At 42.5% G+C, this 25,098-nt stretch overlaps 1 protein-coding gene across 7 annotated transcripts in view; it reads right to left on the reverse strand.

Moving 5' to 3' along the window:
- WDR19 (WD repeat domain 19) overlaps window positions 1–25,098 on the reverse strand; it is a 435,717-nt gene that overhangs the window by 166,246 nt on the left and 244,373 nt on the right. For all 7 annotated transcript variants that reach the window (XM_033947370.1, XM_033947368.1, XM_033947367.1 and 4 more), the window contains 4 exons: window positions 20,253–20,362; window positions 11,305–11,362; window positions 3,287–3,433; window positions 3,100–3,182 (listed from right to left, as the gene is read on the reverse strand). In XM_033947370.1, the coding sequence (XP_033803261.1) occupies window positions 3,100–3,182; window positions 3,287–3,433; window positions 11,305–11,362; window positions 20,253–20,362 (398 nt within the window). The remainder of the gene's footprint in view (window positions 1–3,099; window positions 3,183–3,286; window positions 3,434–11,304; window positions 11,363–20,252; window positions 20,363–25,098) is intronic.

The raw sequence follows: 25,098 nt of genomic DNA on the forward strand, positions 1-25,098 counted from the left end.
ACGAGTGGGGTCTGAAAAATATACTTTCCAGAGAAGCCGAACAAAATCTAGTGAACCATGACAGGGCTCTGTTAAGGCACACTCACCGCACCAGAAGTCCCCAAACTTGGAACGTAGGCATTTTGCACCAGACTCCAGAACAATCACTGGGTGAGATTTTTGTCCCAAACTCATCAACCCAGGCCAGATCCCCAGTCCTAGAGTACCCAGGGAAGGCAAAATCCAAAGCTCTCGCCCCTCCCCCAGCGTGCTACAACAAGCGGTACACGGTCACTGTTCTGGCACCAATCCGGCGCAATCAATGCACACATTCAACAGATTAGGAGCTGGGGGGTCCATCCCAAATGATTTTAAATCAAATCAAGGGGTTTTGAGGCAGAAAAAAACATTGAAAAAAAAGAGTTTAAAATCCAAAATGGCCACCTTCAGCGAATTCGTGCCAAAAATGGCAAAAATAAACAAAACTTGACAATAAATAATAGCGAGTTTGGGTCTGGGGAGGTGGGGAACCTGAACCCTACGCTCAGAAACTGTGAAAAATGCCTTTAAACACATTTAAGAAGCTACCCCTGAAGTTCCCATAAGAAATAATAGAAGTTTACTCACAGTTCCAGCAGTGCCTCCCTGTCAGTGCTTTCACAGTATCTGAATGGAGGAAAATGATTTTTCTGCCTCAGAAACTGCTGCAAATGACCAGGCTTCAAGATTTCGGATTACCAGTCGGCCTGACACTGACTATGACCTCCACCCCCATGGATCCTTGTCAGGGGCACAAAAAGCTGCCTGCACCTTAAAACTCAGGGGTTTTGCTCCTGACACACAGCCTGCACTTGAAACCCGTGAACAGGTCAGTGGGCAAGTGAACTCCCAGGGGAAGGAACCCCAAGTCTAAGAAGGGTAGCACACAGCAGGCTGGCTCCACAGACCCACCAGAGTTTCTCTGTGAAGCAGTGCAACTCTATGGGACTGTGTCCTTTCCTCCAACATGGGACCACCAGAAGGGGTTTCAAGGCACTGAAGCCACTGAACAAAACAAACTTTAAACGAAAAAAAAAATAAGAAAAGAAGCAGAGCAACTGCAAAGACTTCTGTACAGATTGATTGCAGAAATTGAAACTGGATATATTTCTAGTTCTCAGTCTAAGGAGGAGGAGCATGTGCTCAGAAAAATGTTGGATTTCTGCAACTCCCGGTTTGCGGATTGGGAATGAACACCTAGCATATCCAGAAGGGATATAACAGAAATGCATTTGCTGTTTCTTTCCTCTCCTTCACCTCTTGCACTACATCCATCTTTGGCACTGATTTTCATATTAAGTTTTCTTCCATTTTTCTGCTTCTATCTCAATCTATCTTTCCAACTCTTTCCCTTCCCTCAATCCATGTGCATCTTCTATCCTCCTCTTCTGCTTCCTTCCCTCCATCCATGTGCACCATCTCTTCCCTCCTCTTCCACTTTCCTCCATCCATGTGCATCATCTCTTCCCCTTCCCTCCATCCATGTGCTCCATCTCTTCCCCTTTCCTCCATACATGTGCCACCATCTCCTTCCTCTCCCCTCCATCCATGTGCCCCCATTTCTCTTCTCTCTGTCCTTCCCATTCAGCATCTCTCCCTTCTTCCTCCCTCCCCACCCTCCATCCCCGATTCCACCAAATGTTCTCCCCACCCAGTTCCAAAGCCTCATCAAGAAACCAACAAAGAGGTCACTGGCATGTGAGTGATTCTCTTGCACTGCCGGCAGCCTCCTCTGCACCATTCCTTTGCTGTGGTCCGCCCAGATGGAAACAGGAAATTGCTTCAGAGGGTGGGTGGACCGCGACAAAAGAAAATTACAGAGGAGACCACCAACAGAACTGGAGAATCAAAGAACAGTGGCCTAGGCACTCCTATCCTTCACTACCCACTCCTCCCTGCCTCAGACCAGACATCGTACTTACAGTCCCAATGCTCTGGAAACTGGCGCAGACACTCTGTGCTGGGCTGAAGGCCCTTGAGTGTCTGCAAATGCTCAAGGCTTGCTGGATTCCCTTTGAGAATCTCGGAGATGGCAGGAGCCAGCAGGCCTTGAGCATGCGCAGATGCTCAAGTCCCTTCAGCCCAGCATAGAGCACCAGAATGGGCTTCCAGAGCATTGAGATTGTAAGTCGGTCTGGGGCAGTGGGGAGCAGGTAGTGGAGAATATGAGTGCCTGACATCGGAGGGGGAGAGATAGCAATGTCACGTCATCGGTGGGGGAAAAGATAGTAATGTCAGTCATTGGGGGGATAATAGTGCTGGTCATCGGAGGGTGGGGGAGATAGCAGTGCCGGACATTGGGAGGGGTGGAAAATATCAACGTTGGTGATCGGGTAGGGAGGGGAGGAAAAAAGCACCATCATCAAAAAGAGGCTCAAATATAAACCGAGACCCCCCCATTTTTGGGCCATTTTTTTGGTCCAAAACTCTCGGTAATATCAGCAGGAGGAGGAGTAAGGGAGTCATAACAGCGAAAGGAGGAAGGTGAACCAGGATGAGACTTGGTTATGGGCTAGTCTAGAGAACAGAGGGTCGCACATGAGGTAGTATTTCAGTGTCATAAAGAGGCAGTGAGGTTGAGGTGAGGAGTAAAAAATTTCTGCTCGTACGAAAGGCACCAGCTGATTTCACCACACTGAAAAAGATCATTCCTAATTGTGCAGTTCCTTTTAAATCATCTTGTCATGTGATCCTAGGAGGTGGAGGAGGGGAAGCTAGTCAGTGCAGGTAGGCTAAGGGGTTTTCTCAATTGAACCAGCAGTGGTGCATCACAGAAAAGAAAAGTTTTAAAAACTGAGGACAGAGGTGCATTAGGGTTGAGCTACAGTAGCAAAAATGTAAGTCTTACATTAACAGAGAAAATTAACTGTTCCATACACTATCAGACAAGAGAATTTATGCTTACATACAAGTTATTAGTTAAAACAGCTGGCTGTCTTAATTGCAGTAATATCATTAACCAGTCTTCTCTTGTGTATAAAAAAAAATAAAGGCACAGAACTTTTGAGAAATTAAAAATGCTGCTTGGTTAATATTTTCTAATAAATTCTGATACAAATCAATTCATACAAGCACACTTACCAGTTTTTACAGCGGATATACACAGATGCTGCTTTGTCATAAAACTGCCCTTTTTCATATAACTGGGCTGCTTCTGAAAATTGCTTTAACAGGAAAAAATAGTATCAAAATTGATTTCAGATATTAAATTGATTTTTTTATTAATTAGACTTTTCATCGTTACATTTATACATAAACCATTAACAACCTTCATACTCTCCAGAATGGCTCCACAGTCCTTTTTCAGCATCCTGCTTGGGTGTTTAATGGCCTGGTTTACTCCTCGACGGATATCTCCCATTCGAATGGACATACGAGCAACTCCTGCTAGGCAAGTTTCATCATGTTCTTGACACTAGTTTTATAAAGCAAATAACAAATCAGTTTCATATAAAAGAAAGAGAAAAAAATAAAGCAGAAATATAGCACAGTCTAATATAGTTTCAGGGCTTTTATCTTATTTTAAACCCATGGGGAATATCTTTGAAAAATAAAGCCCAGTGGAACAATAACAACAACATAAGCATGGTTTCTTAGAAAAGCTATGTCCCATAGCTAGATAAGCTTTTTAATGTTATTCATCAGCCGAAGAAGCAGAAATGTAATATAACAAACATCAAAATACAACAATATCAGTTATATCCAATCACATATGTATTCACCTCTAGAGGCTTACAATTAACTGTAATGTGGGACCTCTTATCTGGAGAGTTTGTCATGCTAATTTCTCTTCTTTGCTGAGTTTTTAGATAGTTATGTGAAAATTATAAAGGATGTTGGAAATCAACTTCAACCACAGGAAGAGAAAGGGTATGACTTTTTCAGCACCCTCCCCTCAGGGCACAATTCGACTTACAAATTTATGCAGAAATTTTACTTGTACCACATAGGACCTCTCCACTGGCTCACCCTATCGCTTCCTGTAGTTAGAATGGTTTCCAATACTTCTGCCTCTTGAATCCTACCTAAATGCATGTCAATTAAAGCGCATGATTCAGTTATCTGTACCCTACCACCATGGTCCCGGTTTTTTTACATTAAAGTCAATGGACGTAAACTCCGGATATTTGCAATTCGGATAAGCACACAATCCACTTATGCGCACTGATGTCATAGGTCCAACCTCTATTCTTTCACATTACGTTCACTCCAGTTAAATGACTGGGAAAGGCTAGGCTTCATACAGCAGCTTAAGCACTGGGACAGCTGGGAAAGTGAGTGCTCCACTTCCACTCAAGCTGTAGGACATAGCTTTCCTGTACGTTAGGCTCCAGCAGCCCACATGCCATATTTAAACTGAGCCAGCTTAGCTACAGCCTCCCCTTCCTCCCCCCAAACTCCTATTATGTGCACATTCCATTTAAGCGCACGTGGCGACCCGGTCCGAGGGGCATGCACTTAAGCGGAGTCGACTGTACTGTATTTTTTGCTCCATAAGACGCACTTTTTCCACCCCGAAAAAGAGGGTGGAAATATGGGTGCGTCTTAAGGAGCGAATATAACACCCCCCCCCCCCCCCGGTACATTTTTTTTCCACCCTGGTTCCCAGCGTGCTTTCCACGCTCCTGCCTTGGTTCTGCTGCTCTCTTCCAGCAGAGGCACAGCGGTGCACATCGAAGCAGGCACACGCTTTTCATGTGCCTACCTGGTCCTGCGCTATATTCCGAATGGCTGCCATCAGTTCTCGCGAGTCCCGCAAGACCTGGCAGCAGCCATCTGGAGTGCAGCATGGGACCAGGCAGGATGCAAAAAGCGTGCGCCTGCCTCGTGCACTACTATGCCGCTGCCAGAAGAGAGCAGGGGCAGGAGGGCAGAAAACACGCTGGGAGCCAGGGTGGCAAAAAAAGGTACAGGGGGGACTATTTGTAGCTAGCTAGCTGGCTGCCTTGGGGCTGGCTGCCACTACACGTGCCTACCATTAGATGTAGATGTGCCCTGTACTCAGTCCCGGCCTACCACTAGACTACCAGAGGGGGAATAGGGTACAGGGCACACCATTTGGTTAAGAATTTTTTTTTGTTGTTTTTTCCTCCTCTACTGGTGGGTGCATCTTATGGTCAGGTGCGTCTTATAGAGCAAAAAAAACAGTACATATCTAACCTTTGCTTAAAACAATCTACTGTTAATCCTTCTCATGTGTCACATTATCATCCAGTTTCCACTTTGCCATTTCTTTTGAAGATTCTTTAAAAAGTTGTGCTGGACTTCCTTGAAAAGACTAAATTTTCTCCATCCCTGGCAGAGTGCCTTTTATGCAAACTATGGTTAGTGATATCCACTCTAATCTAGATACACAGAAAGCTGTTATTTTAATGCTCTTAGAATTAACCTTAGCATTCAATCTAGTTGATCATTTTCTTCTAATACTTCATCCTTATCTATATCATGATGATTTTTTCTGATTTTGTCCTAGGGGAAAAATATATCCCAGGACATTGATGCGAATGGAGACCACTTGTGCTCCTAGCTAGACACAAGGAAAAATCCTGGTAGGAGCTGGGGAAGAGGGTGTCTAGAGGAGAGAGCGTTCATTAACATGTAGGCTCACAGTAACCGCATCACAGTTAGTGTAGATACTTATCTCCTCTTGAGGAGGCAGTAAATGCACCCATATTATCTGCTCTTTTAACAGTGCATGGTAAGTTACCATATACTAATTGCAAGGTGCTGTCCACACCCATATCACATACATTCTCCATCCTTCCTACCCCTTATAAAAGCAAGCATTTACTGCATGAATTAGCACACTGTAATCAATACCATATGCTAGTGTAGTTCAAGCAGTAACTCACTGCACTTTAGTGAACAGGTCCCTTGTTCAGGAAAAGCCAATCCTCAACTTTACATAAGCACTCAGTTATATTTTGGATAGACTTTTCTTGATTAACACTCGGTCATAAAGCTGAATGTCATCAGCACACATAGTACAGTTAATATTAGATGTCTCTATCAGATATGTGAGTGGCTACTTATATACAATAATAACACTGGTGGCAAGACAAAGCCTTGGAGTACCCAAAATATAATTTCTGGGAAAATTATAATGTCTTCCCACAGTTTACATACTACATATATTATTGAGTATTTTGGGATGTCCCATCATTTGTATGCAGATGATATTCAACTCTGAGCTGAAGTTAGCAAAGATCAAGCAATGACTCTGGGTACTATCTTGTCTGGATTATGAAACAGGAGTTAAAACTGAATTTAGACTAAGGGGCTTATAATCAAAACAAATATGTCTAAAAACCCACCCAAGTCAGCACTTGGACGATCAAAAAGACAGGTTGTCCAATCAGCATGGGCATTGGACGCCTGCGCCCTCATAAAGCTGCAGTTGCCAATTAAGCTGCTAGCTTTCACTCAAGGTGTGTAAAATAACAAAAAAACATGGAAAATGACGCTAACGCAAGGTTTTACCAAAATATTGAATTTTATTGTTTCTATTTTTCTATCATGGACATCAAAAGGCTAGTTGCGTTAGTGGGAGGTCGTTATAGTTGCCAAAATGCTGGCCTTCTGATAACGAACTCAGCTCTATACTTCGAAGCCCCCCCTTATATACCTTTGGCTCAGTGTGACATCATTGGCTGTCAGCCAATCAAAATAACAGAGGTGGTGTTTAAAGTTAGACAAAGAAAATTCCTCTACATTTAAAAATTTCAGAAATCATATTTGTTTTGTTTACATTCATTTCTGAATATACATTAACATTTTATAACATATCCAATATTCAAGAGAATCTACAATTGTTAACAGGGTGCTGAAAATTGGTCAGCCTTAGAAGAAAGGAGGGGATGTTTTCCCCCTCTCCCTGAGCTGACTGCTACAGATCTTTGATTCTAACTTAACCATTTCCAGATGTTGTTCTTTTTTTAAACCCTTGCATTTTAAGTACTACAAATCCATTCATACCACACATTCAGGGGCCCCAAACATTCATAACTTGATTCATAACTCGTATTTCATTCATATTTAATGAATGTTATATCTCAGATTGGGATATATAATCTGATATACTCTTTCTAACCAGCCTGAGGCACATCTGGTATCAATTAGAACCACGCTGCTAAAAGCGGGAAACCTGAACAAAGACTTGACAGAGACAGAAAGTCACTGACACAAAATGGAGAGACAGAGAACAAAATGGAGTCCATGTATATTCTGATTTCCTCCATGATCTAGCCTAATAGCAAAGTACATAAAAAGAATATTATTATACTTTCCCTTAATATTAATCTGTAGTGTGTTTTTCTGGCCTTGACTACATCCATATTCAGATTTTTATTCACCAGTTTTTTGTACACTTCTATTGGGCGTGGCCTTAACTAACACATACGCTTATATCTAACTAGAGTTACCCAGAATCATACGATAAACCAGCACTTACTGCACTATCATGTCCTGACATCCATTCCATTCCCGTCCCATAGACATCACCCCCTACTGGCCACGAGCCACTACTGCTCACCAAGTACCAATAATCGAAATGGGATTTTAATAATAATAATTTTATTTTCTATACCGTCAATACCTCGAAGAGTTCTAGGCGGTTTACAGGTAAGGAAGTGCATCGGGTCACCTGGGCCACCTTGGGTTGTCCCAGCAGCTGCTGACATTCCTGTGCTAGAGGATATGAACGAGACAGGACCTGAGCATTCCGCAAGAGACCTTCCGGAGAGTCAAACTGGTCTGTGACTAAAAAATTCAAATCTGGATGCCAGGAAAAAATGGCAGATTGGGAGCACGTACTGCAGAGCCATGGAGAAGTGGAAGAAGAGGCAGTAGTGGGATTGTCATCCAAGCCCAATTCCTGTAAAGATCCAGCAATCAAGTCAGGGAGTGCTGCAACTTTAAACAAGCAAACCACAGTCAGCTCTCCTCCAGGATCTGGAGTCCCTAAGGGATCCACGGATCCAGTATCCCAATCCGGATCCTCCAATGTGGGGAATAAATGCCCAGCGAGGTCTGGATCTGCCACTGTAGTCTCCTGAGCATACTGTGAAACAGCTGGGGCAGTCTGAGAAACTGACATCACCAAAGAAATACCGGCGCTGTGCAACGGTAGAGGGACAACAGATGAACATCCAGTAGCCGGACCTTGATTGAAATTAGGACCATAAAAATTTCAAGAACTCCGAGAAGGCATTTGGACCCTGGGGCATAGACACCCTTAGATGACTCCCCACTGCCACTTTTTAGGTTGCGGAGAATCCGTCTTGTGGCGGACAAAGCCGCAGAACCAAGCCCCCAAAATAAATGTGGCCGCCCCAATGGGCTAGCTGAGCATGTAATCACCTGCTTCTGTGAAGGGGAGCCTGAACCAGTAGTTACCGCACCCTCCCCCCAACTGCGCTACACGGCACATGGCGCAAAATGCTCTAAATGTGGCAATTGTTCCCCAAATTTGGCATGAATACACACAAGGAGACTCTATGGACTCCATGACAGCAGTTTTCCTGGCAAAATTTATAATGTTACCAAAGCAGATAGACCCAAATTTATTTCAAAAACGTGCCAAAAAAGACATTTTTGAAACTTTAAAAATTACAAAAATAATAAATTTCAGGCGGGGGAACATAAAGAAACACTAGGAAACCTTCAAAACCCCTCAAAATTACTTTTTAAAAGATCAACTTTGGAGATTGTTCAGCTCCTGCACTCACAGTTACAGAGACACAGACAGCCTGCTGCTTTCCTCCAGCCTTTTCAATGGCTGGTTTAGAATTCATTGCCACACTGCTGGTAATTCATTTTCAAGCTGATCTTTAGGCTTCTAGTCAAACCCTGTCTGACTATGCCTCTATCCCTGTGGATCACCGGATGTGCATCTGGACAGACGGAGGCATGAAAACGCAACCAGCGGGCTGCAGAACACCGCTGAGCCCCCTAAGCATGCTACATAGTCTGCGCTTGACCCCCCGCTTAACATGGAGTGAGACCAGGTCAGGGACAGCCCTGAACTCCAAGGAAGACTAAGTAGACTGGCTAACAGGTACCCCAAAGGGATCTGCTTGTCAGCTACAGACCAAAGTCTGTGAATCCTCAAGCAGGCAGCTTGCTAAAATTGCTTGAAATGCGAAAGAACCGCGAAAGGGAACGAACTTCACCAAATTAAAAATTAAAAATGTGGGAGAGCAGAATCCTAACACCTGCAATGCATGCATGCAAACGAGAAAGACTGATGGGAGGAGCTAAGCTAGCATGTGAAGTACTCTACAGGCAGAGTGGAAAACCTGGAATGGTTCTCTTCTGCAGTCCATGCGGGTAAAGGGAAAAATCCCTATGCTCTCTCTAGAATGTCTCACCTATTGCACTGGAAATATTATTTTAAAAAAAGAAAAGGTATAGAGAAGGGCTTAGAAATTATATAAGCGTTTAATCAAATTTTTAATAAAACTTGGATGAAAATTATAAAAGGGATGGGACGACTTCTCTATGAGGAAAGGCTAAAGCGGCTAAGGCTCTTCAGCTTGGAGAAGAGATGGCTCAGGGGAGATATGATAGATAGAAGTCTATAAAATACTGAGAGGAATGGAAAGGGAAGATGTGAATTGCTTATTTACTGTTTCCAAAAATACTAGGACTAGGGGGCATGTGATGAAGCTACTAACTAGTAGATTTAAAACAAATCGGAGATATTTCTTTACTCAATGTGTAATTAAACTCTGGCATTCACCTCTGGAGAATGTAGTGAAATCAGTTAGCATAGCAGGGTTTAAAAATGTGTGGATAATTTTCTAAAACAGAAGTCCATAATTCATTATTGAAATAGCTTTGGGGAAATCCGCTGCTTATTCCTAGGATAAGCAGCATAAAATCTATTTTACTTCTTGGGATCTTGCCAGGTACCTGTGACCTAGGTTGGCCACTGTTGAAAACAGGATACTGGGCTTGATGGACCTTTGGTCTGTCCCAGTGTGGAAATTCTTATGTTCTTATAAGATACTGCAGGTCTCATCTCTTACGTCTTTTAATACAAATCTGTACCATTTTGGTATCCCTTTTCTTCAGTATTTCCACTCTGCTTATACCCTTTTGGAAATAGCCTCCATAACTGAGTACAGTAGGAGAGTCTCAATAGCAACCTGTACAATGGCATTATCACCTTTCTTCTACTTGTTATACCCCTCTTTGTGCATCCTAGTATTCCTCTAGCTCTGGCTGTTTGACTGTTTTGCTACCTTGAGATCATTAGGATTGGCCTAATGGTTAGAGCTACAGCCTCAGCACCCTGAGGTTGTGGGCTCAAATCCTACACTGCTCCTTGTGACCCTGGGCAAGTCACTCAATCCTCCATTGCCCAGGTTATGTTAGATAAATTGTGAGCCCACTGGGACAGATAAGAAAAATGCTTGAGTACCCGATTGTAAACTGCTTACATGACCTGACAGGCAGTATATAAATACCTAGAAATAGAAATGGTCTCTTTTGAGTGGACGATATCAGTATGTCAGCCCACATGTATTGCTCCCTTGGTTTCTGTATGCCAAACATATTGCTCAGCATTTTTTAAACTGAAAGAGCTGCTACTCCTCAAGCTTACCTAGTTTAGTCATTCTTTTGTCTACCTTATTAGAAATGGTTCATCCAGCTGCAGGATAGACCTGAGGCAAAAATGAAGGCCCTAGGGGCCAAAGCCAGACCTGATCTATCCATGGCTATGTCCCTGGATTACTACTTTGATGAAGGACAATGTCTGCCCTTGTTTAGTTCTCCAAAAGTGACTGAAGAGATCCAGAAGAAGCACTGTCCGTACATCTCTGAACTCCCTTAATGTCCTATGATAAATCTCCATGAATAGGGAAGAAAAATTCTTATATCAGCCAACTTCAAGAAAGCTACATAAAATCACAAGAAAAACTGAAGTGGCACATTAAATATCCCAAAAATATACAAGAACTCTTATCAATAGTGCCAAACCATGCTCAGAATATTGTGTAATTTTCAGACCAAGCATCGAGACAAGCCCAGTTATTGAAATGCTGTGCCACAGACCTATTGAAATGTCACAACATTTCAATAACTGGGCTTGTCCCTATGCTTGGTCTGAAAATTACACAATATTCTGAGCACGGTTTGGCACTATTGATAAGAGTTCTTGTATATTTTTGGGATATTTAATGTGCCACTTCAGTTTTTCTTGTGATCTTATGATAAATCTCACCTGAACCCATATCATGCAAACATGGCTTCAGAAATTAAAGAGTCTTTTCATTATATTACCTTGTTATCTCCAGTGATTCCTTTTTCATAATGAGCCAAGGCATTCACATAATCACCCCTATTGTACACACACACACACAAAAAAAAAAACAAAATAGAATGGATCAGAAAAATGTGTAATACTTAGCCAGAGAGAATACGCATACTTAGATTTATAAAAAGATGTCAATATTCAAAAGCCCTTATGCATCAGCAGGGGGGACCAAACATGAAAGTGCTTTTCTTAACATCTCAGCCACTTGAAAAAAAATTTTGAATGTATAGTTACATGATAAAAATTACCTGACTGAAAAGGGGACAGGATTTGGGGTGATCTTGAAATAGTGCACAAATTTAAAAGCCTAAATTAAAAGCATTAATTTAGGAGCTCAGACTTAATTTAAAATATCGTGCTCTTAAGAGTTGTTGAATATGTATGAATTGAAAATATCTAAATTGAACATTTCAAATTATGGGATGGAGAGAGTTAATTAATGTGGGCTACCGTTAAAACATGTTATTTCACTGTTAACCTTCGTTATTAGTAGCTAGGTCTCATTGCATAAAATGTGACCCATGCTAAAATAGCAGTTAGTGGCAAAATAACACTTCTTAATGGTGGCCAACATTGATATTTATATGTTGATCCTATCGCTGAATATTGAGTTCAAAGTAGAAAATACTGAGCTGTTTGTACAGCTCAGGAGCAGATATTTCATTGGAGTCCAAGGAAACAAAAATGCAGCACTTATTGCCTTAATAGGGTTTCTTTGTAGACCACAGGACAAATCAGACACAAAGTAATGTAGACATTATCATTTGACAGCACTGGTATAGATAGCTCTCTCAGTGCTCAGAATACTACAAAAGATTTTCTGAGTATGTACAAAAATTCCCACACAGCCACCACCGAATGAGCCATCGCAGCTTATTGCAGTGATTAGGTGTCAGCTACTGGGAAGGTGGGTGGGTTTGTGTGTCCAATTTGTCCAGCTGACTACAGAGAGCCCCCATTACAAATAAGCAAATTTGCCTTTTCTGTTGACAAGCAGAGGATCTCATAGCTGAGGATTACTCTACTTGTGTTTTGATCTTGGACTTCATAGGCAACCTAGACAATGTAGGGAAATAGACCTATAGAATTGCTTGTTCAAATGTTCTTTCTTTAAGATCTGTTGTCCAACTCCAAACAATAGTGAGTTGTAAATGTAGAGTGGAAGATGATGTTGCTTTTCTACAAATTCTTTAGCTAAAGAGAAGCAAATGAGTAGCTAATATTGTAATGCCTCTCACTTGATATGCTTTCATAGTATCAACTTGTATTGGCTATCAAGTTCTGTAATCACAGTGATATGCAGACTTATATATCAACTAGTGTTTAAGCCCGTTACATTAACGGGTGCTGGAGTAGAGATGTCTGTCTGTCTGTTTTTTTTCCTTGTATCTCTCTCCTTGGACGCTGTCTGTCTTTCTTTCTGTCAGTCTGTTTCCCTGGCCCCCTGCCTGCCTGTATTTCTCTGCTGCGCCATGCCTGCCTGTCTCTCCATTGCCCCCTTCTGTTCCCCCCCTCTCAGAGCAAAGCATGATTGCTGTCGGCCCCCCAGCACATCCCTCTCCCCAAAGCAGCCCCCTTTCCATCTACCCCTCCACTTCTTACCAGCATGGGACACATGATTGCTGTCTGCCCCCCAGCACACCCCTCCCCCCAAAGCAGCTCCCTTTCCCTTTCCCTCTCCCCCCTGTTGTGCCATGCCTGCCTGCTCCGTGGCCCCCTTCTGTCCCCCCATGATTACTGTCTGCCCCAGCACACCCCTCCCCCAAAGCAGCCCCCTTTCCTTCTCCCCCTGGCCCCCTGTTGTGCCATGCCTGCCTGCTCCGTGGCCCCATTCTGTTCCCCCCATGATTGTTGTCTGCCCCCAGCACACCCCTCCCCCCAAAGCATCCCCCTTTCCCTCTCCCCCTGATCCCCTGTTGTGCCATGCCTGCCTGCTCCGTGGCCCCCTTCTGTTCCCCCCTCCCATTCTTACCATCCTTCCATCCATGGCTCCTGGTTTCTTTGGCCCTCCGACATGAACTGCTGTCGCCGCTGCTGCTCCTCAACAAAGCAGCCTGCTGAGGTTCGCCGGTCGGCTGTAATGAACCTCACAGGCTGCTCTCCACATCGGTAGCACGTTCCCTCTTACGCGAACCTCAGCAGGCTGCTTTGAAGAGGAGCAGCAGGGCGGCAGCGATTGGTAAATGAGGGCGGGAGGGGGGAGTTGCCAGTGTGTTCCCTGCCTCCGTGTTCCAAAATGGAATACAACCAGGGAAGGACACAGCACGCCGCAGGAATCATAAAACCCTAAGTGCACATACGCGCTTAGGGTTTTATTATAGAGGATAATGTGCGATCATATACCAATGATATACTGTTTTCTTAGATCAATTGATCTTTGCAGATCCCTTTCTTGGATCATCAGAATTTAGCGCAGTCATGCCTTCACATTTTTTGTATAGAAGAGCTGCTAAATTATCATCAATCCAATTTATTTTTAGTTTTTCTCTGAGGACAGTAGCACATAGGTTTTCATATTTGGATGATGTCATTAATGGAACCCCGGTACAGACGCTGTCCAGTGTTCCTTCGGCTTTTGGAAGCTTTTGGCAGGCTTGACTGGACATGCATACATGCCTTCCCTCCCTCCTACCTGCCTTGCGTGGGGACCTCTCAGTTGAATAAAAAAAAACATAAGAATACAGTTCCTAGAGGAGGTGAGAGGGTATATGAGAACATATGTGTTGTGGCCTCAGAGAACACTTGCCACAGGTAAGTAATTTTACTTTCTCTGAGGACTAGCAGGACTATAGTTCTCACATGTGGGAATCCCTAGCTAACAAGCGCAACGAAAGCAACAAAGGTAAATAGGGACTTGCTACGACAAGACCAATCAGAACCAAGATCATGAACAACAAAAACAGTCTTGTAGTGAAGGTGAAAAGCCTGGAACAGAAAAGAATTTTGATTCTAGATGCCAAACTAATTCAGCAGAACTGTCTGACCAAACTGACTGTTGTATTGGATATTCTGCTCAAGGCAGTAGTAGGATGTGAATGTGTAGAATGAAGACCATATTGCAGCTTTGAAAAACTCTTCAATGGAGGCTGACTTCAAGTGGGATGATATTGTGGGCCGTGATATGACCCTCAAAGGTCAGATCAGCCTGAGCATAAGTAAGTAAGAAAAATGTAGTCCACTAGCCAACTGGATAAAGTGCTTTTATTGATAGCAATGCACATCCTCTTTGGGTCAAAAGAAACAAAAGTTGGATGGACTGTCTATGGGCTTTAGTCCACTCCAGATAAAAGGCTAAGGCTCACTTGCAGTCCAAGGTATGATTTTGCAAGGATGAGCATGAGGTTTTGAGAAAAATGTTGGTAGAACAATCGACTGGTTAGGATGGTACTCTGACACCACCTTAGAAAGGAACTTAATAGGATGTATGTAGAGAGCTACTCAGTTATGATGAAACTTTGAATAAGGTAGATCCACTACTAGGGTCTGAAGCTCACTGACCCTGCCAACTGAAGTGATCGCCAGCAAAAATAAGACTTTCCAGGTCAGGTACTTCAGATGACATGAATCAATTGGCTCAAAGCAACTTTGATTAGCTGGGTGACGATGATGTTGAGGTCCCAAGACACAGTTGGATATTGTTATTAGGAAAGCTCTCATAAAGCAAATAAGTAGAGGCTATACAAAGATAAGCTCACACTTCACGATGATGGTAACCACTAATTGCACCAAGGTGAACCCTTACAGAGTTGGTCTTCAAACCAGACTCAAAGAAGTGTAGAAGGTACTCAAGTAGTTTTTGTGTAGGACAAATAAAATAATCTGGGGCTTTATCCTTATACCAGACAGCACAGCTCTTCAATTTAAAAGAATAGCATCTCTTGGTGCAATCTTTCCTGGAAGCCAGCAGGACCCTGGAAATACCCCCAGGAGGATTAGCGATCCTCCAAGCATCGATGTTTCTCGGGTGCTGTATCCTGTGGTGCCCTGGAGCTCCTGGCACCATGCCTCTACAGCAGGGGTGTCAAACTCAATCACATTAAGGGGCTGAAATCCAAAACACAGGCTAAGTCGTGGGACAGACCGCCCAATCTCTGCCCCAGACCCCACCCCCATAATAGTAGTAATTGTAACACTATTTTTTCCATTCATTTTTCATATAAACATACAATATAATCTTATTAACAACACATAATGGTTAACCACAAAATTAAACTATTCAAAGCACACTATATCCTTCTCAACATTCATTCCTACCAGAACACAGATAACCCTATGCAATACGGGATCAAAAACCAAAAGTAATAATATATACAAATGAAACCCTAAGATTCATGACTCTGTATGCTGTACAACTCCAGAGAAAAAGAAACAAATGCATTTCTTCCTGAACAGTGCAAAATATAGACAGCAGATGTAAATTCTCAAAATTGACACAACCCCCTTGAAATCTAACCAAATTTTACAGGGGTATTGTCTAGGATCTCAAATGAAACTCTGCAAAATTTTTTGGATCTATCTCAATTTGGTCAGGAGCTAGGGGTGGTTGAACAAAAACTCCCATGCCTCGTATAACCTAAAACGCCAACTTTGCTTAAGCACTGCGGTAGAAGGAAACTACCTAGGAGTCTGAAATTTTACAGTTTGGTACAACACCTTGGGGCAAATTTCTGTGCCAAGTTTGAAATCTTTTGCGAACGTGCTTCCATTTCTACAGGTCAGCAAAGTAGGCAAAAAAATTCACAAATGAAAATTTTTGGCAAAGTTTGGCTCCATACTGATGCTGGTAGGTAAGTCAGCTGAGGGTACAACTTTACCAGCAGACATGTACCATGAGGTACTTCCAAGATTTGCAATATGAGCTTATACAGTCAAGTGAAGTTGAAGATATGACTATCCAAAAAATATGGCTTTATGCATTTATGCAAATTTTCACTGTTTTTCAGATTCAAATATCTCTAATGTGTAGTTGGGTTTTTTTTTGTTTTGTTTTTTATATCATTTGAAAGAGCATGTTTTTTGCTACAGAAGCTATCCTGTTTCATCTTGGACCTGATCTTTTTTTTATGAGAATTGATGGTTTAAAGATAAGCATTACTTGCTTTCATAAACATGTTATGTTGAAGGGTCACTGGCACTTCATTGTGAATGTGCAGTGGAACTATATTGATCTGAAAACTCATAACCAAGCTTTTCCAGCCACAAGTACTCATCTCGTACTATGCTCAGTGTTTGACAAACTTACTGTGCACTTTTGCAAGATGACAATTAAAACATGCATTGGCTTGCACAAACTACTTACTGTGTGCAAGTCCAAACGCATAATCATGTGATTCACAAGAATGTACGCATAGCTGTAGTAGTATGTCTGATACATGCAGCTTTTCTGAACATGTTCCGATTTGCAACTATCACAGCACAGTGGCTGTATGAACAGGTCTGGCTTTAAGGTTCATCATGACCTTATAACACCATATGGCTTCATTATCTGACAAAGCTTGCCTTTGGCGTGTTACTTTATGTCTATTCTTTCTGTGTAGCATCTGGTTCTTTCCTTAGTTAACTAGGCTATGCCTGTGTGGATATTGGAAACTTACTCTGCACTTGCTGACATGTACAACTTGCTTTGCTCTATTTTCATTGTGTTCTCACACTGATATTTTTCACCTTACTTTTATTCTGTATTTTTAAGTGACTCTTATGGAGACTAATAATAAGCTAGAACCTTGCAGTATTGGAATCTATAATAGTTCTGAGTGCCAGAAACCATCTACCTTCTATTCTGGAGAAAGCTGCTTGAAGCTTATTTCTGATTTCTCTTTGCCTGACCAAGAATTAATTAAAAGACGCTCTGGACTTTCTACTTTGTTCGTGGAATCTAATATCTGTACTCATCATGAAGCCTTGATTCTGACGAAGTTTGAATTTCTACAGAAAAACTGCTTTAATCCGTTCAGAAAACAGAATCACAGCAATATCAAAGATCTACGCCCAATTGATCTTCCTGCAGCTGATCATTTAAAAGCTATCACAAAGCATGAGTTTAAACCAGGCCAAAAGCTTTGCCCAAGATGCAGGCAAGACTTGCGTGTCAAACTACAAGATCTAAGTAGCCCTAAGTCTGATTCTGACAGTGATGACCCTACCAATGCATCTGAAAAACCTCAATGCCAACTTTTCACCACTAGGAACCTCTCCTCTAAAGATTCAACGGATTAGCAAGCAAAATTCCTTAAGTTATGCTAAACACAAACTCGCTGAAGACCATAATGCAATTGCAGACCAAATTGCAGTTATTAGTGACTTAACTTCAGTTGATATCAAAGCAGAACCAGAAAGTGACCTATTGACTGAATTGAAGCAGAAGTTGGAACTATCTAGTAGTAGGGAGAAAATACAAATTCTCACTCTTGCTCCACACAGCTGGATTATCAAGAAAACTATTTTGGAATTTGGCGTTTCAACAAGAATGGTTAAAAAGGCCAAGAAGCTGAAACAGCAGGGTGGCATTTTTGCTGTTCCAGCAACAAAGAGAGGAAAAGTGTTTGCTCAGCAGATTACACAGAAAGTCCTAGATTTTTATGAAGACGATGAAATCTCTAGAATATTCCAAGGCAAAAAAGATTTTATCTCTGTTTGGATCAGTGGTGAAAAAGTGCAAAAGATGGACTGTGCTGTAGGAGAGGACGGTGGGTCCAGACTGGCCTCGCGCACTGAACTTTTTGAGTAGATTAATGAGCTGAAAGCTACCATGTAAACTATGCACCACGATTTACATAAAGATTTTGATAGACTGCTTTGACAGGGAGAGTCCTGCATGCTGGAAGAAATCCTACAGTGCTCTAAAACTATCCCTAAACCTGCTCCTAGAAGCAGGCAAGTTAGGGAAACTGCTCCGCAGAATTTATCCCCAGTGAATGGCAGCCCAAAAGTGACCCGATTATACTTGCCTAGTTCTGGTGTAGGGAATGCTAAAGGCAAAGAACTACAAGTACCAGCAGGCACCAGGCCGGTGATAGCAAAACCCCACAAAGGGATTAGCTCCTGCAAACAGCTTTGCTGGGGGGCAGGGCTAGTCAGCAGGGAAGCTGTCCAGACTCATTAGCAAAACACCAGAGAACCACAAGTGTTTCTAGAGACAATCAGCCCAATGCTAGAGAAAAGGGTGTGGTCTCCAGGCCAGTCCAGGGAGGCAGCCACAAACTTACAGTATACCTGAATCCTTGGAGAGAAGCAGACCTGTGCAAGCCTGGATTCAGAAGGCAAAGACCAGCACTTTCCAAAGCAAGCAGGTAAAAAAACCTCAGAATTGAAGCCTCTAATCATTCTTCTGAAGGTACTGAATATGAGGTGAAAATGCCAGAAGAAATATTAGTAAATGATATTGAAATGGAGCCTGAGGAATTAGGCATGTTTGAAGGCGTGGTCATAGAGTGAGGTTTGAGGGAAGTAGGAGCTATTTCTGATAATGTGATGTTGCATCACAAAACAAAATAAAAGAAGAATCAGGAATTACTGCTTCTGATTTAACTAAGGGTAACAGAAGAGTTAAGAATCGCTGCTTCTGAATTTGCATAATCACAAGAGAATGGTGTGGGAACCTGTCCAAGTAATGCAAGCAGGTTGCAGCTTCCAGGACTTTAAATTGAAAAGTTATTTTTGTGATTTGAAAACTGGCAGAGCACAGCTGGGTGAAGGCACCTGTATGGAGTTTTTGTATGCCATCAATTGTTGGGATTGATTGGGCAGGGAATAAGCATGAAGGGCTAACAAGCTGTTTAGTCACCAATGAGAGTTTTTGTATGTTTTGAATTGCACTACAGTACAAAGCCAGAAAATAAAGTCATCTTAAAATTCACACTGAACACCTATGCTGGACCTTTTTATTTGAGGCAGACACCCCTCTACCCTCCATGCCTTATTCAACCACTCGGCTGAGGCTTGGATGACCCAGGTTAGGACTCTGGCTAATCCAGTCCTGGTATTACCCGGTCACACTGCGCAAGAAGGTGGAGGATATGGGTCAGCACTTGAATGACTTGATGGACTCCATTCAAGAATCCTGGAGAGGGTGGGAGCCAGCAGGCCTTGAGCATGTGCAGACACTCAAAGCCCTTCAGTCCACCACAGAGCGTTAGCATCGGCTTCCGGATCATCGGGACTGTAAATAAGATGTCAGTCTGAGGCAGGGAGGAGTGGTTAATGGAGCAATCAATGAGGTGGGTGGGGAGATAGCAATGGTCATCAGTGAGTATAGCAGTTCTGGTCATCGGGGAAAGGGGTGGAGGATAGCAGTGCCGGGCATCTAGAGGGGTGGAAAATATCATTGTTGGTTATCGGGTGGGGAGGGGAGGAAAAAAAGCATCATCATCCAAAGAAGACTTGAATATAAATCAAAATCCCCATTTTTGGGCCTTTTCTTGGCCCAAAAATCTGTTTATATTTGAGTATATAGGTATATTAGATTTCCATTGTTGGCACATTTTTGAGAGAAAAAAATTAGTTGGCATGACTTATGAATCAACCCTCGTAGGTGAACAAAGTGGACAGAAGGTATATTTAATCGACTATCATGTAATGAACAAAATGTCCTGGACTAGGTATGTAGAGTGATGATGGAAGATACATAGGATGGAATGCTATTATAAAGTACTTATGTGTCAATATAAGAATCTTATCCCAGATTTGGTATTGAAAGGGTCAATTATATTGCATCAATAGAAGGAGGATATAGTCAAATCTTCTTGTGTGAGAGAACATTCTTTTGGCTGTGGTTTGCTATTTCACCTCCACAACAGAAAATAAAAAAAACTTTGCTTAAAATAGGTAATTCAAACAGATATTACTGCTGTTTTAATAGTGGTCTACTTTAAATAATTTTCTTACTTTTATAAAAAGTCAAAAGATGAAAACATACGTGAATTCAAGCTGCATGGCATATTCCTTTGATATAAAACATATCTGATCAGGGGCCAGGCGTTTGGCTAGTTGCAGTGCACTATCCCAGTGCTGCAGGTCTCTTCTCATCTGGAATGCATTAGAGTTTGTAACCTAACTTTATATCAGCTACTTAAAAATTCAACTACAATAATGTTAAAACACAAAAGCACCAGTAGTACAAAGATATGTTATAGCCTGTCTACTATTGAAGAAACCTGCAAAGGAAAACTCTTATCCACCCTCTTACGACCTCCTGCTTAAGATTATTGCAACCTGATCCTCACAGATCTACCACTATTTTATTTATTTATTTATTTGTTTTTCTATACTGTTCTCCCAGGAGAGCTCAGAATTGTTTACATGAATTTATTCAGGTACTCAAGCATTTTTCCCTGTCTGTCCCGGTGGGCTCACAATCTACCTAATGTACCTGGAGCAATGGGGAGATTAAGTGACTTGCCCAGGGTTACAAGGAGTAGCGTGGGTTTGAACTCACAACCCCCGAGTGCTGAGGCTGTAGCTTTAACCACTGCGCCACACTTTCTCCTAAACCATCTCTCTCCGATCTATCCAGGCAATATATAGAAATAAAACAAAAACATAAAAGAAATACCTTTTATATTGGACTGACTCAATTCATCTTAGAATTAGTTTTCGAAGGTAACCCCTTCTTCAGATCAGAAATCTATGTAAAATTCAGCTGTGCGACTCATCTTTTGCTAGTATTATTATACCACTACATCCCCTCTTCTTACGTCACTACACTGACTCCCTATCTGTTTATGCATACAATTCAAGCTTCTCCTACTCACCTATTGCATAAGTATATTAATTCTGTAGCTCCTTACTACCTTTCCTTACTTATCTCTAATATACCCCTCCTCATGAACTCTTAACAGCCAAGCCACACAATCAAATTTAAGTTTTAAAAAATGCATTTTAGGCTGCTTTTAATCTGCTCATATCCTTGTTGTTTCAACCGTTATTTTAATACATGAATTTCTAGTTTTTTCCTGTGTCTTGCATGTTTTACTCCTAGTGGAATTCTGAGCAACCATGCAGAATTCCTCATCTCCTCAGGACGTGCAGAATTCAGCATAGGCAAGGACAGTAGTGGCTCTGCTCACTCTCTTTTTCCCTTTAGCACAAAGCTTGCATGGCAAGAGAAGGAGGAAGTAAACCGCTGCACTTCCTCCTCCTATGCCCACTTATGTCAGATTGTTTATGTAAAATTTGGGAATGCACCTCGCATAAATAGTTGGGTCTAAGCCAGCACAGGAGGAGGAAGTGACCCATCGTTACTCCCTCTGTGCCATGGAAGTTCAATGGGGTAGGGGAAGAGAGAGTGAGCAGAGCTACTCCCATGGCTGAAAATGAGAAGAGGCCAGAAAGCACAGTTACTTACCGTAACAGGTGTCATCCAGGGACAGCAGGCAGATATTCTCACATGTGGGCAACGTCATCAACAGAGCCCCGGTACGAATAGCTTTAAGAGAGCATCGCCACGTTAATTTAAATAAATTTTTTTTAAAAGAACGTTTGTGATTGCCCGCCATACGCATGCGCAAATGCCTTCCCACCCGACATAGGGTCGTGGTACCTCAGTTCTTTAAGCAAGTTAAGAAGCCACCCAAGGGAGGAGGGAGGATTGTGAGAAAATCTGCTTGCTGTCCCTGAATAACACCTGTTACAGTGAGTAACTGTGCTTTATCCCAGGACAAGCAGGTAGCATATTCTCACATGTGGGACTCCCTAGCTTACAAGAATGGGATGGAAGGAGTGTTGGCCATTAAGAAAATAAATTTTGCAATACTGCTTGGCTGAAGTGAGCATCCCATCTGGAATAAGACTCCAGACAGTAGTGAGATGTGATTGTATGACCTGAGGACTAAGTAGCAGCTTTACAGATTTCATCAACAGAAGTAGAACAAAGGAAAGCAACTCAAGCTGCCATAGCTTGGACCTTGTGCACTGTGACATGACTCTCCAGTTGTAACCCAGCCTAAGCATAACACAAGGCGATACAAGCTGCCAACTATGAAGAAATAGTTCTTTTGGATACCGGTTGGCGCAACTTGTTAGGATCAAAAGAGATGAACAACTGAGAAGATGTTCTGTGAGATTGAGTTCTTTGTATGTAGAAAGCCAAGTCTCGTTTGCAGTCCAACATGTGAAGAGCCACTTCTCCAGGATGAGAGTGAGGCTTTGGAAAAAAACAATGAAAGCACAATAGACTGAGATGAAATTCAGTGACTACTTTTGGAAGAAACTTTGGATGTGTATGAAGTACTACTCTGTCAAGATGGAACACTGTGAAAGGTGGGTCCACCACCAATGTTTGAAGTTTGCTCACTCGACGAGCAGATGTAAGGGAGATGAGGAAGATCCCTTTCCAAGTGAGATATTTAAGATGAGAAAAAGACATTGGTTCAAAGGGAGGCTTCATGAGTTTAACAAGAACTACACTAAGATCCCAAACCACTAGAGGCGATTTGAGAGGTGAATTGACATTGAAAAGTCCTTTCATAAATCTGCCCACAAGAGGATGAGCAGTGAGAAGTTTACCCTCGACTAGTCTGTGAAAAGCATTGATAGCATTGAGATGAACTCTACTAGAAGTGGTCTTAAGGCCTGAGTTGGATAAAGATGGAAGGTAATCCTATACTGAAGATATAGAGGTAGAAGCAGCATCATGATGATGAAGAGTACATCACATGGAAAACCGTGTCCATTTTTGTTGGTAGCACTGTTGTATAGATGGTTTTCTTGATGCTTCCAGGATAAGTCTCACAGGATCAGAAAGATGACTGTCAGCCTATGTCATCCCGAGAGGTACCAAGCTGTCAGGTGCAATGACTGAAGATTGGGATATAGAAGAAATCCCTGACTCTGCATGAGAAAAGAAGGAAAAATTTGCAGGGATACTGGATCCTTGACAGTGAGCTGAAGTAGAAGGGAGAACCAGAGTTGTCTTGGCCACCGAGGAACCATGAGAATCATGGTGGAGGACTCTTTTTGAGCTTGACAAGGGTCTTGAGAATGAGAGGAATTGGTAGAAATGCATATAGTAACTTGTGTATCCAATCCAGGAGGAAAGCATCTGCTTCCAGACTCTGGGTAGAGTAATGTCTAGAGCAAAACTGAGGCAGTTTGTGATTGAGAGGAGACACAAACAGTGTATCTGAGGCGTGATCCAAAGAAAGAATATCTTATGCAAGACTGCTGAGTTGATCATCCACTCATGTGGCCAGAGAAATCTGCTGAGCTTGACTTTAAGAGAATTCTTTTCTCCTTGAATGTAAATCACTTTGAGAAATATGTTACGAGTAATCGCCCAGTGCCAAATCCGTTAAGCTTCCTGGCAAAGAAATAAAGAAGAACCTGTTCCTCCTTGCTTGTTTATGTAATGCATTGCCACCTGATTGTCCATACGAACTAGGAGGACATGATCGGCTTCAATGTGTTGAAAAGTCCTGAGAGCATTGTGTATAGCCCTGAGCTCAAAGAGACTGATGTGAAGATGCTGCTCCTGAGCAGACCAATGACCCGGTGTGAGAAGACCATCTAGATGAGCTCCTCAAACATAATTTGACGAGTCTTTGGTCAGGGACTTTCTGATGCAGAGGGGTTTGAAACAACATCCCTCTGGAAAGATTGGAAGAGTTCATCCACCATTACAGAGATTGACGAAGTGAAGATGTGACTTTAATCTGCCGAGAGAGTGGGTCAAGAGCTTGAGACCATTGAAAGGCAAGAGATCATTGACATGTCCTGAGATGAAGTCTCAGAAAGGGAATAACATGAATCATGGAGGCAGTGTGGCCCAGGAGCACCATCATCTGCCTGGAAGAGATTGATAGAAGGTGATAAATCTAAGTGCAAAACTGAATCACATTTTCCTGCCTTTGCTGAGGGAGGAATGCTCTGAGATCCTTGTGACTCTGGTCAAGTCACTCAGAACTCCATAGCCTCAGGTACGTTAGATAGATTGTGAGCCCACCGGGACAGATAGGGAAAATACTTGAGTACCTGATTGTAAAACTGCTTAGATAAGCTTGATAGGCAGTATATAAAAACCTAATAAACTTGAAACTTGAGATGAATGGTGTCGAGCAGAGTTCTAATGATTTGCAGAGTTTAAGAGGGTTGAAGCTGAGATTTGGGAAAACTGACTTCAAACCTCAACTGTTCAAGCAAGAGAATTGTTGACTATGTTGCAACCTCATCTACTCCTTATCTCCTCTAGAAATTACCAGATATCTTCTTCATGAAATACGTTTTTTGTAATTCTGTTGTAATCCGCCTTGAACCGCAAGACAGTGGCGGAATAGAAATCTCTAATGTAATGTAATTACTCATTGCGGCGTGGGTCAATTGATGAGTCAATCGTCAAGATAAGGAAAAACCTGAAGACCTTGAGCCTATAGAGCCGCAGCCACTACCACCAGACACTTGGGCCCTGATTGTCCAAAAGTGCGTCCCGATTTTAGGCAGCTGTAGGCGTCCTACAGCTGTCTAATCAGCCAATCGGGATGAATGTTTTTTTAAAAAAATGCTCCCCAGGCAGGCCGCCTATATTGAAGGCGAGGCCCGCAAGACACCTAGGCCCTGATTCTGTATAGGACGCCCGGGAGAGGCATCCTATTCAGAATCGGCCTAAACTAAACCCCGATTCTGTAACCGGCGTCCATGTTACAGACGCTGGTTAGAGAATCGGGTTAGATTAGACAAGGCCCGCTACACTTATCGCGGCAAGGGATCTCTCTGCCGCTATAAGTATAGCGGGCCGCGGCCTGTCCGATCGCTGGCAGGAGGGTGCCCAA

This window comes from Geotrypetes seraphini, chromosome 1, assembly GCF_902459505.1.
Source record: "Geotrypetes seraphini chromosome 1, aGeoSer1.1, whole genome shotgun sequence".
In the NCBI taxonomy this organism is placed as follows: domain Eukaryota; kingdom Metazoa; phylum Chordata; class Amphibia; order Gymnophiona; family Dermophiidae; genus Geotrypetes; species Geotrypetes seraphini.